At 35.6% G+C, this 19,120-nt stretch overlaps 2 protein-coding genes and 1 long non-coding RNA gene across 4 annotated transcripts; 2 read left to right on the plus strand and 1 right to left on the minus strand.

Moving 5' to 3' along the window:
* Positions 1 to 7,116, minus strand: LOC145599072 (uncharacterized). The gene is made up of 3 exons (XR_014103692.1): positions 6,925 to 7,116; positions 1,912 to 2,237; positions 1 to 458 (listed from the first exon to the last, which is right to left on the minus strand). It is a non-coding gene; the product is annotated as an uncharacterized LOC145599072 (long non-coding RNA).
* Positions 7,117 to 7,578: 462 nt separating this feature from the next.
* On the plus strand, positions 7,579 to 10,377 carry LOC145598737 (putative F-box protein At5g55150). The gene is made up of 2 exons (XM_081655123.1): positions 7,579 to 7,701; positions 8,953 to 10,377. The coding sequence occupies exon 2, from the start codon at positions 8,965 to 8,967 to the stop codon at positions 10,123 to 10,125; it is 1,161 nt and encodes a 386-aa protein (XP_081511249.1). The 5' UTR covers positions 7,579 to 7,701; positions 8,953 to 8,964; the 3' UTR covers positions 10,126 to 10,377.
* Positions 10,378 to 15,316: 4,939 nt separating this feature from the next.
* LOC145598385 (uncharacterized) lies at positions 15,317 to 17,878 on the plus strand. Of its 2 annotated transcripts, none has more exons than XM_081654729.1 (2): positions 15,317 to 15,628; positions 15,800 to 17,878. In XM_081654729.1, the coding sequence occupies exons 1-2, from the start codon at positions 15,503 to 15,505 to the stop codon at positions 17,384 to 17,386; spliced, it is 1,713 nt and encodes a 570-aa protein (XP_081510855.1). In that variant the 5' UTR covers positions 15,317 to 15,502; the 3' UTR covers positions 17,387 to 17,878. The 2 variants fall into 2 exon arrangements, with proteins under 2 accessions (XP_081510855.1, XP_081510856.1); XM_081654730.1 differs by having other exon boundaries at positions 15,803 to 17,878.
* The last annotated feature ends 1,242 nt before the right edge of the window (positions 17,879 to 19,120 follow it).

Consider the following 19,120-nt stretch of genomic DNA (forward strand, 5'->3'; position numbering starts at 1 on the left):
TGAAGTAAAAAACATAAAAGCATATTTTTGTGACTAACAGATCTGAATTCTTACATCATGGAAAATAAAATTTCAAAAACCATGATATCAAAGAGGCTTAAATATATCAGAAAAAAGAGCATAACCTAAGGCCTGGTAGAGCATCTTATCAGACATGAGAGAAATCAATAAACATAGTGGTTGATTACATTCCTCCATGATCGTAATCTCATAGTCATAAAAAAAAGGATTCCATGAATTCAATACCAAACTGTAATAGACCCTTAAGAAGAGTACATCTTCAGCAATCACGTTGTTATGCACCCTAAAGAAGAGTGCATCCTGGACTGGACAAACCTGACAATCTTATTTCATCAAAGGGATTTGCTTCATCACTTGCACTATAAAGTGTCACGACCTACTCATCACATCCTGGCACAGTCTCGCCAATTCCAATCTCTGATTTAATGTCCAATGACCTATAAACCAAAAGGGTAACAACTTTCAATTGATATATCTCATGAAAATGGACCCAGATATAATGTAACAACTCAAAATGCAACCAAACCTCAATATTGGACCACTTAATACTTTGAAATTTCAAAGAATGTCCACTCATCTTTTACAAAGCTAAGACAACATACATTTAGCTAAAATTATTATGTGTTATAGTGTTACACCGCTCTTTTTAGTGTGTCTCACTACTGCTATTATTCATGTAGAGACAGAAGAAGCAGCAAAGATAAATAAGTTCACATCCCTTGGTAACTTCTTGAGAATGATTTTACAGCCATTTATTTGTTTTACAACAAGCATTCCCATAATATTTTTTTGGCTTTCAGTTAAATTTGAACAAATTAGGTTTTCTAATATGTTTTTGCATCACCCATATCACAAAAAAATAAAAAAAGAGTAATAAATAGACTGCAATCAAAATAGATTATGGTATGTTTTTGTATCACCTGACACCTATAGGCTATATCACAGTCCAAGAATTAATAGTGAGAGTGATTTAATAAAATTTTAAATTATAGTCATTGATACTATAAAATTAAAGGTAGTAAGGTACAACCTCAAAATTGAACCACTAAAAGCTGTTGTGTATTCTCTCTTTCATATTCCTTCCTTTTTCTAATCTAATTTCTCCTTATCTCTCTCCCTTTTCTACCTTTCTTTTTCCTTCTTCTTTCCTTCCACTTCCATATCTCATCTCTCCTTCCTATGACCAATTAAAAAATTCTTGAATGATCTACACTCATATGCAGCATTCCCCATACTCTTAAAGTAATTTTTTCTGTCTCCATATCTCATCTCTGCCCTACATCCTACCCCATCCCACCCTTCACTCTCATCCTCACCTTTTCTCATTTACTCATCCCCTCCTCACTTCTGCTTCCTCACCTCCTCAATCTTCCATACCTTCTCTATTCCCTACACGACATTCTTAGCCATATCAGCCCATATGTGTATTGAACTTTGTCAAATTTCCCACATAATTTAGAACATGAATTTCCTAGCAGGCTAGAAGACTATTACAGGCGATAATGGGAAGAGAGGAGAGAAAGAAAACTACTCTAGTTCTAAAAAAAAAGGCCATGATACATTTTGCCTTTCTATCTCAAAGTATCTTCTTATTTCACATATTCATTAATTCAATTAAACCCTAATATTAAGTATATAAAAGGAAGAAAAAAAATCAAACACAGAAAAAAAAAAATGCTATTTTGAAGGAAGAGAGGAATTTTAAATCTAAATAACAACAAGACACAAAGTTAGGTTAGCAATGAGAACAAACCTAAATGAACCCTGATATTTGAACCCAAAACTGGTAAATCAACCATCAAACTTTCCCCAAAATTCAAACCCAGATTAAAAACAAAGATACCCAACTCAGTGGTTAGTTTAAAATGACCAAGAGCCGAAAGTACATACCTGCCACCAAGAACAAGATACACATTTTGTAGTTCAGCTTCGAGGAAATGGTGTCATGCAAGCACTTCTCATTCTGATATGAATTTTCTTCAGCACCAGAATATGAGATAAGCAATTTCAATCATCTTGTAATTACGATTTATAACGCCTATTATACTTTAGTAATCTCTTAATAGACATGGAAGCAGAGCATTGAGAGCTTCCAAGGGAACACTCAAAAACCTGAAGAGTAAAAATGATTTAAGACTCAAACTAATCTCTTGACATGCTCGTTCAAAAGTGTTACATTTCAAGTCGCATTGTCTTGCAACATCTTAATCAACCAGCTGAAACCAACATGTGCAGTGAAATAATATTAACAAAATAACAATAGAAAATAGTCTGATTTGGTAACTCAATCAATACAGTAGCGTAGGATAAATTAGACAAATCAGAACTGCACGCAGAAGTAGCTAATTTTTCAGATATAATAGTTGAATCCGATTATACAACAATCCAGAATTCTTTTTCACAGATACCAAAGCAATACACAACTTTTATTTTTTCTAACACAAACATTTTACATTAGAGCTATCCTTTTAAGTTACAACAAAAACAATGCAGTTGAAAACTAAGGTTTTAACAATGCAATTGAAGTATTTCCTTGTATATATATAGTAAGCTACTCAGACTTGGTTATTTGTGTCAAACTTCATTGTGTATCCAAGTATAAGACTCAACTATTTCAACAAAAATTCTGTTTTTAGTCCAAAACGGAGTAATCAAGATACATGCGACTCTGAAAACTCAGCTCTTTGAATACTTTTTATCATAGCGTTGGCACTCTATGGAAACTCATTCATCAAAAACCACATCCATAACAGCCTTGACTATATCTTAATAAGAGGGGAAAAAAAACCCTATATGTAAAGATTCAAACCTACATCTTTGTGTGTAGTGTATGCACAATGCTCCACCAACTGAGCTTATAGGCTTCCAACACGCAAAAACAAAACAACTAATTCATTATATTAGGAGCCCCTGTTTAAAGATATATACAAAGTGGTCGGAGGTACAATAAATAATACATATTAGCACATAGATGAAAAAACAAAAAATACCTTGTCACATAGAAATAATGAGGTTTAGACAATGCCCATCATAGGTAGCATAATGTAACTATGTAAGCAAGTTCTTCCTCACAAAGAATCAAACATTAAAATACGAAAACATCCCACAAATTATCATATTAGTAACAATCAATCAATCAATCAATCAATCAAAGCCTTAATCCCAAAAGTGGGGTCGGCTAACATGAACCAAATTTGATTATTCCGTGTAGTCATCAACATAAATCTTTCTCCTCCATCCCTTACGATCCAAAACTTCATCCTCACGTAAATCCATGCACTTCATATCCTTCCTCACTCCTTCCAACCAAGTCATCTTTGGTCTCCCTCTTCCTCGTTTAATCCCTCCATGGTCCCACTCTTCCACTCTTCGCACCGGTGCACCCTCGGGTCTCCGTCTTACATGTCCAAACCAACGCAGACGATTTTCCCTTAATTTATCTACAATGCCCGCCACACCTACTTTCTTGCGAATAACCTCATTTCTGATTCTATCTCTTAAAGTGTTTCCACACATCCACCTTAACATGCGCATTTCCGTAACCTCCATCTTTTTAATATGCTCTTTCTTAGAAGCCCAACATTCTGTACCATAGAGCAACACTGGTCTTATGGCAGTCCTGTAGAATTTTCCCTTCAACTTTAAGGGAATGCTGCGGTCGCATAACACTCCCGTGGCCGCTCTCCATTTAAGCCACCCTGACTTAATCCTGTGGGTCACGTCTTGATCAATGTCACCATTCTTCTGGATGATCGACCCTAGGTACTTAAAACATTCACTCATGGTCAAATCCTTTCCATCCAAACTCACCACTTCATTGCTTGTCCCCCTCTGAGTGCCAAAACGACATACCAAATATTCAGTCTTACTCCGACTTAGCTTAAACCCTCTAGATTCCAACCTTTGCCTCCATTGCTCCAACTTGACATTAACCCCATCCTTAGTCTCATCCACCAAAACGATATCATCTGCGAACAGCATACACCATGGAACCTCATCTTGAATTGGTCTAGTTAATTCATCTAGAACCGTTGCAAAAAGAAAAGGGCTTAATGCAGACCCTTGATGCAATCCGATTGTAATAGGGAAATCTTTTGTCAACCCTCCGCATGTCCTCACATTTGTTGACACATCCCGATACATATCCTTAACTAGGTCTACATACCTTCGTGGGATACCTTTCTTCAACATTGCCCACCAAAGTATCTCTCTTGGCACCTTGTCATATGCCTTCTCTAAATCAATAAAGACCATATGAAGATCTTTCTTCTTTACCCTATAAAACTCCATCATTTGTCTTATCAAATGGATTGCCTCCATAGTAGATCTCCCAGGCATAAAACCAAATTGGTTATCTGAAATGCTTGTGCATGCCCTCAACCTTTGTTCAATCACCCTTTCCCACAACTTCATAGTATGGCTCATAAGCTTAATTCCTCGATAGTTAGAACAATCTTGAGCGTCTCCTTTGTTTTTATAAACCGGGACCAAGGTGCTCTTCCTCCAATCTTGTGGGATCCTTGTAGCCGTCCATATCTTGTTGAAAAGGTTTGTTAACCAATCAATACCAATCTTACCCAAACACCTCCACACCTCTATCGGTACCCCATCAGGGCCAACCGCCTTCTTAGGTTTCATCTTCCTCAGTGCAATCTCCACCTCTACTCTCCTAATCCTTCGCACATACTCCATGTTGATTTCTTCATCACTCATAGAGGTATCTCCTATCACAACTCCATTACTTCCATTAAATAATTCATCGAAGTACCCCTTCCACCTGTCCTTGATGCCCTCCTCTTGCACTAGGACCATTTGGTTCTTATCTTTGACACACTTCACCATGCCAATATCCTTCCTTGCCTCTTGTCTTCTCTTTGCCATCTTATAAATGATCCTTTCTCCCTCCTTGGAATCAAGCTTTTCATAAACCTCCTGATATGCCTTTTCTTTTGCTTGGCGAACAGCTGCCTTTGCCTTACTCTTAGCCTCCTTATACGCTGCAAAGGTTTCATCACTCCTACATTTTCCTAAGGCTTGATAGCATTCCCTTTTTTGCTTAATTACTGCTTTCACCTCTTCATTCCACCACGAAGTATCTCTCTGTACCGAAGTTCTTCCCCTTACTTCCCCTAAGACCTCTTTGGCCACTCTTAGGAAACAGTTCTTCATTCGTAACCAGGTCATGTCCGGATCCACCTCTCCATCCCAATCCGCTTCTTCAATTACCTTTTCTGTAAAAACCTTAGCTTTTGCATCCCTTAGGGTCCACCATCTTATCCTTGGTTCTTCTTGTCTAACTTTTTTCTTCGCCTTCTCTTTCAGACGAATAGTCATTACCAATAGCCGGTGTTGGGTGACCACACTCTCCCCTGGGATAACCTTACAGTTTATGCAACTTTGTCTATCTATGCTCCTTGTGAGCAGGAAGTCTATTTGAGTTGCATTTGCTCCATTCCGAAAGGTTATCAAGTGTGAATCCCTCTTCTTAAACCAAGTATTAGCCAAAATTAAATCATATGATTGGGCAAAATCCATAATAGCTTCACCACCGGCGTCCCTCTGCCCATACCCAAAGCCTCCATGGACACTCTCATAGCCATCTCGGCTCGCCCCAACGTGCCCATATCATATTAGTAACACAACAATTTAATTTATCAACTACCAAAACTTATAAAACCCAAATCAAATTTTACCTGAAATATTATCAAAGTTAAAATCTTTATGCTAAGATATCATCAAAGTTCACATCTTTTTGCTAGAAATTACATAAAAATTACTTTAAAATTGCACCCTTTTTTTCAAAAATCAGACAGATTTTTACCCCAAAAAAATTTAGCTAAAAATGGTTATGGATTAAATGAAGATTACACACAAGATTTTCCTGTGTATAGCAGCCATCATTAGAGGTGTTTGTTGAATCAGTCAACCATTAATCAACAAATGAGTCAACCCATTAATTTTGATTTGTAGAGGCCAATATCAAGCAATTCAATAACCATGTAAATCTACTAAATAATCGAATGAAAATGAACGAAAAGTGAGAAAAAATAAGATGAAAGAGTCAAATCACAAAGATTAATATAGCGATTCTTAGTTTCCTCATTGATTATCCAATCTCTAGCAACCAATCTCATTAGCAGCATAAAATTAGTCAACCCACACAGCATTAATAGTCTCGGTTTGTCCATTACGACCTAACGCAATAGCGAGACAGCATGATAGCAAGCTAATAACATAATTTACTCAAACCTAGACCTGCTAATCTCTATTCTTACCTAGACTTTATGCGATAGTAAGATTTCGAGGAATTTTTGGTGCTCTAAGGTCACTGATTAATTATATTATCCAAGTTTACTCGAACCAGCTAATATCAGGCTAAAACCACACATAGAAACCAAAATTACACAAATTAAGAAATTTACACCTATGAATCTCAAATAATGTCATACTTCATCATAAATTAAGTTGAATTTACAACCCACAACCTCAACAGAACCTTCGCTTTGTCATTGCCAATCAAGATCATAATAATAATGGCAACAAACACAAAAATCGTGCTCCAAAGGTCGAGAACAACAATAGGAGTAGAGTACCAAGCAAAAATTACACATAAAAACCTAATCTACTAAAATCAAGCAAAATTACACAAAACACAATTCAAAAAATACTAATACGAAACTAAAATTGAAATCGAAACTTAAGAAATTCAAATCGAAAAATCAGCTTGATTTTCTAAAAAACGTACTCCGTATAAAATACAATATTACACATATATTGAAAAACCTAACAATAACAAGCTAAAATACAACAATATGAATAAATCAATTTAACTACAAAGTTCACTGATTAGAAGCTAAAAATAAAATTACTCAAATATAGCATAATTAAGAACGAATAACTCACTTGATCGATCGTAAATGATAATGGCAATGAAATTGACGAAGAATAGAAGCATTACAACTTTGATTTGAAAAAATAACGAGAAATTTGAAGAAAATACCAGAGAGTAGAGAAAGCAGGGGAGAAAGAAAAGACGCGTGAGAAATAGATGAAGTGAAAAACAAGCCTTTTGTGCAAAAAATTAGGATAAAAAACCAGCCGTAGGATTTGATGGCTCAAATTTGAGTGATAATCTACAGTCTAAATAGTGCGTTTTCATTCCTTATATTACAAATAATATACGTAATGGAGAAGATATTATGGTCTGTTTTCATATTATCCTACTCCACTATTCCTAGGAAAATTAGGTAAGCATACCAAAAAATACTTCGTATTCCTTATACTAACTCTACCACAACTATTATCGAAAATTGTAATTAATATGTAACGAAGGAAATATTATGGTGTGTTTTCATATGATCCTATCCGACTATTCCCAAGGAAATTAGGTAATTAATATGTAACGAAGGAAATATTATGGTGTGTTTTCATATGATCCTATCCGACTATTCCTAAGGAAATTAGGTAAAGCACACCAAAAAAAAAAGTTCGGTTTTAATTAGGAAACTTTTATCTTTGTAAATGTAAAGGATATTAGGAAACTTTTTTTAACAACGAAATTAGGAAACTTTTTTTAACAACGAAATTAGGCTTTTACAGTTCTACTTGTTTCTGAGGCGCAACAACTCTCCTTAAACTGCTGCAAGCCTCCGAGTTCTTGTCTTGTTTAACTCTCGTACTGTAAGTCTATCTATCAGTTATTTGAATTTGTCTTCGATTTGAATTCTGTTTGCTGATTGAATTTTTATTTGTTAAGTTGAAATCAATCTCATCTATGAATTTGAATTGTGATTTACAATGGATCTGTTTATTGAATATGTATATGTGATTCGATATGACTTAGTTTTTTGAATTTATGTTTTATGATAATACAATCTTTCCGACAGTCCGAGTTCGTGAGTTCTGGTCTTGTTTCAACTCTTGTACTGTAAGCCTCCGAGTTCTTGAGTTCTGAACTTATTTTTTTGCTTTTATTTTTTTCCTATATGTATAATTGTATATATTTTTGGATGCAAATTCAATTTTGTTGATTTAATTTGTATTTGTGATTCTAAATTACTCTTATTTTTTTGATTGGTTGATGTGAAGTGAAATCGTTTTTTTTTTTTTTGAGGCAAAAGGTGAAATCGTATTTTTTTTGAGGGGAAGGTGAAATCGTATTTGATTGAAAAGAGTTTAATATTTACCTCTAAATTAACATTAATTCCTGATAACAAGTTGTTGATTGAATTTGTATTCCCACTTGTTAATTGAATTTTTAGTTGATTTGAATCCTGTTTCTTAATTGAATTGTATTTGTGATTTAAAATTAAATTGTTACTTGGATTTTGTCGATTTGAATTCAGTTTGCTGATTGAATTTTTATTTCTGAGTCGAAATCAATATGATTTTTGAATTTAAATTGTGATTTGCAATAAATTTGTTTATTGAATATGTATAAGTGATTCTATATCACTTTGTTTGTTGAATTCATGTTTTAATGATAATGCAATGTTTCCGATATGTGAAGGACTCCTAATTAAACATTTAAACGGATTGAAAAAAAAAAGTGGTATAATCTTGAAATTGCCACTGATTTTTAAATTTTAAAGCAATTAATTGTTTTAATTGATGGTAAAAAATAAACTTATTTTCCTTTTTGAATGCAACGGCAAGCATGGATGATAATTGAATTCATATTTGATTGAGAAGACTCATATTAATTTTTTTTTAATTTAGTTTGCTGATTGAATTCTAATTTTGGGTTGTAATCAATTTGTTTATGAATATGAATTGTGATTTGCAATCAATTTGTGAGTTGAATTGCTTCTTTGTAATAGTATAGCTTACAAAAAGTTAACCCAAACCATATAAAACTCTACCACATACTGCCTATATTTTTTTAAAGCAATTGTTTTTTCTGATTGATTGTATTATTATTCCCTTTTGAAGGCTACAGCAAGCATGGTAAATTGGAGCGAAATTCCTGAAGAAATTATTAGGAAAATTGCAATGGAGCATCTTGAAAGTCTAGAAGATTTTGAAAATTTTGGGTTGGTCTGTTCAAGTTGGAGAAATTCAATAAAGGATGTCAACAACTTCTGTCCATGTAAAAATACCCAACTTCCTTGGTTGATGTTAGCCGACCCTCCCAATAATTCACACCGTAGACTTTACAGTCTCTCCAAACACATGTTCCGTAATATCAATCTGCCTGAGCCTCATGATGACCGATGGATGTTTTTTGCTTCGAATGGGTGGCTTATTTCTACTAGTCTCAGTAATCATAACATCACCCTTTTTGATCCTTCCTCCAGTAAAGTGATCAAGCCACCGAATATTCTTTCTAAGTTATGGCATTTTGATGAAGTTGAATTAGTGGATGAGGTTACATCTTTATTTGTGTATCACAAATTCATTATATCGTCTAGGCCGTCTTGTAGTGATGATTTTGTTGTTGCAATGTTGTTTGACAAAACCCAAAGGTTGGCCTTTTGGAGACCTGGGCAGCACGAGTGGAGTATACCTGATGTGCAATTTACGGTTCATCAAGTGTCCGATGTCTACTACTTTAAGGGAGAATTCTACGCCGTAGATATATGTGGACAGGTAATGGCATTTGGATGTGAGGTAATGAAACGACGTTCAAGAATTGTTGCCAACCTCGATGTTCCTAAACTTCCTGAACTTGGTGCAGAAGTCTTTCCATATTTGGTAGAGGTAGAAAACACTTTGTTGGTAATATTTAGGATGGTGTTCATGTATGGTTATGGACATGTGAATGAAGACAAGTATTGGACTGAATCATTTGAGATATTCGAGTTGAATGTGGATGATGGAAAATTCAAACAAGTCCAGGGTGTGGGTGAACATGCTATCTTCTTGGGCTCAAACTCTACTTTCTCCGTGGATGCATCATCATATAAGCATGGTTGTAAAGCTAATTGCATATATTTTACCGACGTCTATAGAGAAGCATTTCTTAGTGGGGATGTATACAAAGGAGGAAGTGATATGGGCATTTACAGCATGAAAGAAAGGAAAACCATTGAACGATTATATGAAGGTCTTTCCCAATTCTGTGATATTACTCCACCTATGTTGGTAGAGCGCCCTCATTTTTAAAAATTGCAACTTGTTAAGGTTACTCCCAGTATATTACTGTAAGTTTATTGCGCCCACTTACTTGATTGTTCCTTATGACGAATTATGTTAGCTAACTCCAAATCATTTTGGGACTAAGTTTTTTTGTTGTTAAATTGAATTACTTTTATAATTAAGGTATCATTTCATTGAAGATTTGTAGTGTATGAAGTATATAATTTTCTTTTAAACATCAATCAACTCAAAGAAGCCTAAAGTCATAATTTTCTTTTAGGTATGACTTGATTTCTTCTGACTGATAGGATGACAAATCTTTTTCGTAATGACAAATGAGTTATATATATATGCTTCCAGTTTCCTGATGATCGAAATGTTTGTGTGTTGCATTTGGCAGGACTTTGTATAAGTGTAGTCGTGTAGAGGTAAATTGGCTAGTGTAGCTTATTCTGGTAGCTTTTGAGTTAGCTTTAAGAGAATTTTGTCTGTTGAATTAGATCCCAAATTTGGGATGCAAAGCAAAAAAAAATTATAGATCAATAGAATTTTGAATCTGTAGAGGAAGTGAAAGTCATACATACGATTGAAACCTAACTGTCAGTTATACATGCAGGACTTTTTTTTTTGGTAGCTTAGAGTCATAGACTGATTTAGTTTTTTTTTTTTTTTTTTTTTTAATTTTTTTTTATTTTAGGGAAAGTATAGACTGATTTAGTTGAACCAAGCTTAAATCTTCATCTTTATCCCTTGTTGGGTTCGCAGGATTAGCTAAATGATTCTCTCTCCGGTGATTCGCAGAATTGTAAAGTTTTCGATTTCTTTCAGCGGAAAATTGAATCTGGGAGTGAAATATCGAGGGAGAAATAAGAAATGAGAGGGAAAAGGGGGAAGGTATTATGTGGGGCCCACATTACATCATAAGGTGGTTGAGAGTCAACTAGGTGGGAACTTTTGGTGTTTTAGAAAAAAGTTGGTGGTAATTTTCAAAAAAAATAATAATAGGTGGTAATTGCTAAAATAGAAATAATAACATGTGGTAATTGTCAAAATTTCCTATTATATATTGTGAGGATTTAGAATAAAACAATTACCACTACTTTGTATTGGATCTACTTGCTCCGTTAACTATTATTTGCAACAAAGGAGGTGTTTGCGGACTCCTAGGCAAAATTTGTTTGTGAGAGTAAAATGGAGAGAGAAAAAGTTGGGTGCATGTGATGAGGAGAGAGATAGAAAGAAATGATTATCTAAAAATGAAAAAAAACAAAAAAAAAAAAAAAAAAACATTTGTTGCTCATAATACTTAGCATCCATTTATAGTATATGTTGCAAATAACCGTTAACGGAGATAGTAATTGATTTTATTGGTATTGAATTGCAGTCATAGTTCTAGCTCCATAGTAGATGTATTTCCTTGAATACCCAAAAATAGAGTACAACACCAAGGTGCTTATGGGTGTGTATTAATTCATTACTAACATCATTTAGAGCTGCATACGTGTCAACATGTTATTAGTAAAAAAAAATCAAAAATTAAACCATTAAATAAATAAATAAATAAATAAATAATCAGAAATAAAAATTACACCACAACCAGCAACCACCCAGCCTTACCGCCAGCTGCCACCAAAGTACCAAACTCGGCCGTTTTCTCTTCCCCTCGCCCACTCCATTAACCTTTATTTGTCTCATAATGGAATACATGCAATCAACATGCATGATTGCATGTAGATAAGAGACGAAGGGAGTATATAAACTTGAATGGTGTAAAAAATTTTAAAGTGTTAATGCGGCCACATTTTACACAATATTTTGTTTTGGTAAAATACATCATTTTAATACTATATCTCTCATTTATCATAGTCTCCATCCAAGCTCAATCTTTTTTTTTCAATTATCTCTTTCTTCTCACATTCGTAGTTTTTCAATAAAATATTAACTCCGCTATTTTTATTTTACATGTTGTTAATACCTTAACTACCTCACTTACTTGAGTTTAGGGTTTAGGATTATCCAACCTGATAATATCCAAGAACTCGAATTCACCAGGTATTAACCCGTCCAAACCTGACTTGACACAATCCAAACCTAAAATTGAACCCAACTTGAATTTGAGTCGAATCAAACCCGACCTACACCCGAAAAAGTTGAACGGCCTAAAACATTATAAATGAACTTGACCTGACTCGAACCTGAACCTAATTTGGAGACTAGATTGACCCGACATAACATTAACTTAAGGAAATTTTACAAAAGACCACCTTTTATAAACATTTTTTTTTTTGCAAGAAACCACCTTATAATTTTTTTTAATTTTTTGCAAAGACACACCTTAATCAAATTTTTTTTTTGTAAAACCATACCTTTATGCAGGAAAATATAGTCAAACTCTATTTTCCGGCGTTGACTACGCCATTTGCACCCACGAAACTGACAGTGGAGGGGAGAAAGGTGGCTAGGGCTATAGAGGAGGGTTTAGGGTGGTCAACGTCGTTAAAGGGCCGTGTTTAGGGTGGTCAACGCCGTAAAAGGGGGTGTGTTTATGGTGGTCAATGCCATGAAAAGGTGGTTTTGTGGGTGGGGCTTAGAAGGGAGGTGGTTTCGTGGGTGGGGCTGGAGAGAGAGGTGGTTTCGTGGGTTGATTGGGGCAGTCAACGTCGGGAAATGGGGTCAAACCTCATTTTCCGATTTAAAGGTATTGATTTGCAAAAAAAATTTTGATTAAGGTGTGTCATTGCAAAAAAAAAAAAAAATTATAACGTGGTTTCTTGCAAAAATTGCTTATAAAAGGTGGTTTTTTGCAAAATTTCCTTAACTTAATTTGACCCGACTAGAATACCTGAAATGACAACTCTACTTACCACTTACTTTATTTAAATAATAGGTGCATCAATTTTAGTACGAAAAGATAATAGGCACTCCAAGTTCTTGCTATGACATCCCGCTCCAACATCCCAAACAGACACACGAGGGATATTAAGGTCCCTCGTCAAGGTACCCTGCTGAGGCCGAAAGCACGGAAAGTACTTGTAAATCCACGCTTGCAGAAGCGTGAGACAACCAGCGATCGAATCAGCACCTTTCCGTGATGCCATGCCCAATTGCTTATACAAGTAAGCTAGTGCAGCTGTGCCCCAAGCGTACTCGTTAATAGGGACATCTTCATAACATAGCTCATGGAGGAAGGAAAAATGCGTACGGTTACCACTCTTGTCTATAAACAGTGTACTTTCAAGCATTAACCACACGTGCGTAGTATACTGATCATTAAACTGCCTCTCAACCTCCAATGTCGACTCAAAAATCTTATCAGTCAACACCCCACTACCCTGCCAAATTGTCTTTATGCTGCAAATCTCAGACAAATCATCCGAAGTCATATCCATGGTAACCGAGCACGCGTCTCGTAAGACGTCCGTGCTAGGTGTAGTGGTGACCATCTTGCCATGAACACGTAGCCTAAGAATGTTGTACACATCGTGCAACATGATCGTGATCTCCCCAAATGACATATGAAATGTGTTTGTATCTGGCAGCCATCTTTCAACAAAAGCGAAAATCAACGGTCAATCAAGTTTTTTAAACATAAGCCCGGGTAAGTGAGACAACCAACTGTCATCAATCGACTGTCGGCTCTCTGCTGATTGACGACCTCGCCACGTGACCAGTTCAGAACACAACTTTGACCTACTCAAACACCGCAAAACACTTCGCTCCTACTCGACCCATATATATCGTGCGACGTGACCACCAAATCTAGGGATATCAGTCCCATCCCCGGGACCACCCGACAGCGGCTCCTGCACTAACCATGTCTCTGCAGAGCTTGTAGTAGGCTGACTCGATCCACTACCAACAAATCTCCCATACTGACCCCTATATACCATATGATAATTCTGAGGACCCGATTCTTCATCCCGGTCACTAGCATAACTAGCCGAGTCTTCGTCCTCCTCGTCAGATGTAGGAGCTCCACCTGGCGAATACATGGACCGACTACTTCTCGACTGCCAGACCAATCACTAGTAGACTCGTATTGCTGCTCCTCGGGTTGTAACGGTGTTGAACGAGATGACTGTCTCCTAACAGACGCATTCAAACGTCGTGATATTGCATGACGAGCACCAGAACCCTCGATCTACATCAAATAAGTACAAAATCCAATTTTAGTAATAATTACAAAAAATACTATTTGTTTAAAGTTGGACTACATAAAATACGATTCAATAAATTAATTTCATACCAACACACCATTAACAATAACAATAATAACAATAATAATAACAATAACAATACTAATAACAACAACAACAACAACAACAAGCACCACCACCATAATAACAATAATAATAACGCCGCTAATATCAACCATAATAATAATACTAATCATGATTAAAAAAAACAATAGTACTACATATACCAACAATAACAAAATCCAAAAAAATAAAATAAACAACAATAACAACAATCATCAAAATAACAATAATGATAATAACAACACTAAAATCAACTAATAATGACAATAATAAAAATAAAGATCATACTAAATAGAAATTTTTGAAAAAAAATCATAAGTTCAAATCATATTATTCACGGAAAAAAAAAATAATAAAAAAAATTTGAATTCCAGGTTTCCGAAATTCCGGAAGCACCTAAGAGGATCCGCCTGGAATTCCCGGATCCTTCAAGGTACTTCCGGAAATTTTAGGCGGAAATAAGGATCCACCTAGAATTTCCGGAAGTACCTAGGAGGATCCGGATATTTCAGGCGGAACCTCCTAGGCACTTCCGGGATTTCTGGGTGAAAGCCTGCAGATCCCGATTTTAAGTAGTTCACTGGGTACTTACTTTGTATTACTGGACAATAATATTGTACTATTGATACTTGTGATAATATTACTGAGAATTTAAGGCTTTTATAAATTAACTTAATCTTTTTCTAACTCTTAAGTATGAATTAATCGTTTACTACAGATGAATAAATTTATATTACTGAATAAAAATAATTTATTATTAGGCGTTGAAAATATACCACTGTGACCTCTAGTGGTACTTTAGTATTTTACAGACGTACTTTAATATAGCGAATTTCCTAAACTACCCTTGTGAGATGCGGGATTCGTGTCAAGCAACCCTCCGTTTGGACTTCCTCGTTATTTTCATTTATTAGTGGAAGTATGACGTGGAATTCAATTGTGATACTGTAGCTCGGGATATCAATTTAGAGAAATCAATTCGTCTTCTTCCTCTTTTCTTCTCTGTTTCTCTCTCTTCTTTCTCTCTCTAAAATACCCACAATTCCGCCATTAGAGTAGCTTCAATCTACCTCCACTATCAGTATCATTCTGTTTCCTTCAAATGCCATATTGTAGTATATGTAAAAAGGATTATCCACGAATTGATGGGTTCAAGAAACATAACGAAACCAAGCATCGGGAGAACAAATTCTCGTGTACTTTATGCGGATCGCAATTCAGATTTTTATCTGAATTGGATCGGCATAAAGAGGAAGAGCATGGGAAAAATTGTAAGTTTTTTTTTGTTCTTTAATAATTTCTTGAAAACCCTAATTGTGAATCGAGGGTTTTTAATTTTCACTAAATTCGTGTATTAATGCAGTTTTAATTAATTATCCCCCTTTTAACGTTTCAAGATTTTTGAATTTTGATTTGATGATTAGGGTTTTTTTATTGCTCAGGAGATGTTGCATAATAACCCATCAAAACTCAGTTTGAATCATCCCTTTTCAAACCCAAATCAATTTTCTGGTTCTGTAATGGTGTTAGTAATGGCTTTTTCAAGTATTGATGTAGTTGTCGAGACAGTTCCGAGTAGGCGATACAAAAGGTACGATACAATCATAAGAAATGATGATAAGAAGAAAGTTTACAAGGGCTTAGATAGTGCTAATGGTGAGGAAATTGCTTGGAGTAAGGTGGACATTTTAGTGGAAATGTTTAGTAACAAGAACTTGCTCGTCAGTTGCTTCACTGTTTTGATTGCTGAGTCTTTTCCTTTTGGGAATATTAGAGAGTATGTCAGGAAATGTGATGTTACTGATATAAATGCGATCAAGAGTTGGTGTACACAGATTTTTAAGGGGTTAGACCATTGTCACATACATGATCTCAAGATCATTCACCGCATTCTTAACTGTGATAACATATTTGTTGATGGAAGATCGATCATTGTGAAGATTGGAGAATTGGGTCTCGCACTGATTTTTGAACAGGGGGATACTACGGTACAGAGTTTTTCTTGCAGACCTGAGTTCATGGCTCCAGAACTTCTTGAAGGATATTATTATAATGAGCTGATTGACATTTACTCGTTTGGGATGTGTGTGCTTCAGATGGTTACTCGGGAAACACCATACAGCGTATGCAGGACCAAGCAACACATTCTTGGTAGGGTTGGAAGTCGTAAAATGCTTGATGCACTAAGCAAAGTGACAGACTCTGAGGTTAAGAAATTCATGGAGAAGTGTCTGAGTACTGCATCTGACAGATCCACAGCAAATGAACGCTTGAATGACCAGTTTCTTCAACCGAGTGTTTCTAGCTCCGTAGCAGCAAGTAGTAGTCTGAGAATGAATGAACCTGTAGGTGATCAGCCAGGTAGACTACAAGTACAACCTATGCCTTTTAGGACAAGAGGGAAATCTACGGACATTGGTCCTTTTGAGATGACTTTGTTTATTGCTGGTGAAGAGCCAATTAAATTTGGTTTCCCTGTCAATGATACAACTCAGGAATTCATGAAGAAAGAAGGCTTTTCAGCAAGCATGTTTGATGCAGAATTGTCATTAGTTTCTGAGCTTATGGAAAAACTGAAAACAGGACTGAGTTCTTTATATGATTCTCAGATGAAATTATTTCTGATGACAATTGAGAAGCATGAGCTGAGAATGAATGAACCTGTAGGTGATCAGCCAGTTAGACTACAAGTACAACCTAGGCCTTCTGGGATAAGAGGGATATCTTCGGACACTGGTCCTTTTGAGATGACTGTGTTTATTGCTGGTGAAGAGCCGGTTAAATTTGGTTTCACTGTCAATGATACAACTCAGGAAGTCATGGAGAAAGAAGGCTTGTCAGAAAGTATGTCTGATGCAGAATTGTCACTGGTTTCTGAGCTTTTGGAAAAACTGAAAACGGAACTGAGTTCTTCATATGACTCTCAGATGAAATTTCTTCAGATAACAAGTGAGAAGCGTCAGGTCAGCCCAATTTTTCGAGTGACCACTGAGCAGCAGTCTGAAGTTGCGGATATGCAAATTGATTGATGAGCTGAGTAAAACTCCAGCATGTCTTTGAAGAGAAAATCAGTGTCATAGTCGTAAATAGTAAAATTCTTTGCACATACTTCTCTGTTAGATGTAGTCAGTAGAGCAGCATTCTGAAGTTGCGGATATGCAAATTGATTGATGAGTTGAGAGTAAATTTGCAGCATATCTTTGAAGAGTAAAACAATGCCGTAGTCGTAGATAGTAAAATTCGTTACACGTACTTCTTTGTTAGATGTAGCCAGCAGTAGAGCAGCAGTCTAAAATTGCGGATAGTCAAATTGATTGATGAGTTGAGAGTAAATTCCAGCATGTCTTTGAAGAGCAAATCAGTGTCGTAGTTGTAGATAGAAAAATTCTTTATACGTACTTCTCTGTTAGATGTAGCCAGTACTATAGATCTATCTGGACATTTGTGAAGTCTAATTCTTTGCTTGTAAGTTGTTCTTGAGAACATTTAATAAAAGAACTTTCAAGTGTTTTTGTTGAACAAAGTGACTGATGCATCATATGTTATGGCTCAAATTTGCCTTTCTGAATGCAACATATTTGTGCTTTGAAACTAGTTAATTTGATGTGATTTTTCAGTCAAAATCTCTCCTCATGACTCTGATTGTATTTTATTATTTGGATTATCAGTTGGCAGTTAGCACATCATGATGCTGTCAATGCGTTCTTTATATACTACTCCCTCATCAAAAATAAAAATTTTGCAACATGTGAGATATACAGGAATTAAGAAAGTGGTGGGGGGGGGGGGGGGAGTGACAGAAGCTAGAAAAATCATGGGAATTACAAACAGAACGCAAGTTAGCTAGAAAGGAACTTGATATTTCTTAAGAAGGGTATGTATTGGTATTTCCTGTTGACGTGAGGTAATTCGGGTTAGCAAGATTTAAGGAGATGTGCAGTGTTATTGGGGACGATGTTGTTGGCAATGCTACCTCAAATAGCTAGATTGTTCAAGTTTGTTCCCTGGTCAAGTTGCAGATATCCTATGTGTTTCTGTTTTTAAAAATCTTTTTGATTTGTAAAATTCTTCCAGCTTATGGGACAGAGCTCAGGTGGAGTAGCTTTTGTGCTATGTTGTAGAAGAACCTCCAGAGGATGCTGACAGCAAACGCACCTTCAAGTAAAACCCTTTTGACATCTTAACTGCAGTTTTTATATGCATTGGTTGATAGCTATTTTATGAGGCACTATGTAGTTTAATTTATTGTGTGAATTTGACTACTTAATGACTTAATGTTCGAATTTAGCTGTTTCTCCTGTGATGCTTTGATCCTTTGAATTAATAGGTGAATAAATCATTCTATAGTCACTAACTTTGTAGGAGTAAAGGAAGTTATTGGTTTCTAAACTCATATTTCCTTTTCAAACGTTAATCTTGTTTGTTTGAACTAGTTGTTACTGTAGCTAATTTAGTGTTGTTGCCTTTAACTTCAATTGAAGCTCCTTCGATTTCTCCTTTTCTTGCCTTTTGACTTTTAAAGTTGTTCGATCAACTTTCTTGAGCTTCTGAAATTATATTATTGCCAGAAATGCAGCCCTACATTGCAAGTGAAACTCTGTTCGTTTGATGGTAGTTTATTTGATGTGTAATTGTCTACCATTGTTGAGAGGAAGTGCTTTAAGGGTATGACCAACAGATTTTGGATGAATGTTGTGCAATGCTTGCTTGAAAAGTTTTAAAAGGCTAATTTGGGTAGCTGAGGTATAAGCTGATACTTGATA

Source organism: Chenopodium album, chromosome 20 (genome assembly GCF_948465745.1).
Source record: "Chenopodium album chromosome 20, dcCheAlbu1.1, whole genome shotgun sequence".
Taxonomy (NCBI): Eukaryota; Viridiplantae; Streptophyta; class Magnoliopsida; order Caryophyllales; family Amaranthaceae; genus Chenopodium; species Chenopodium album.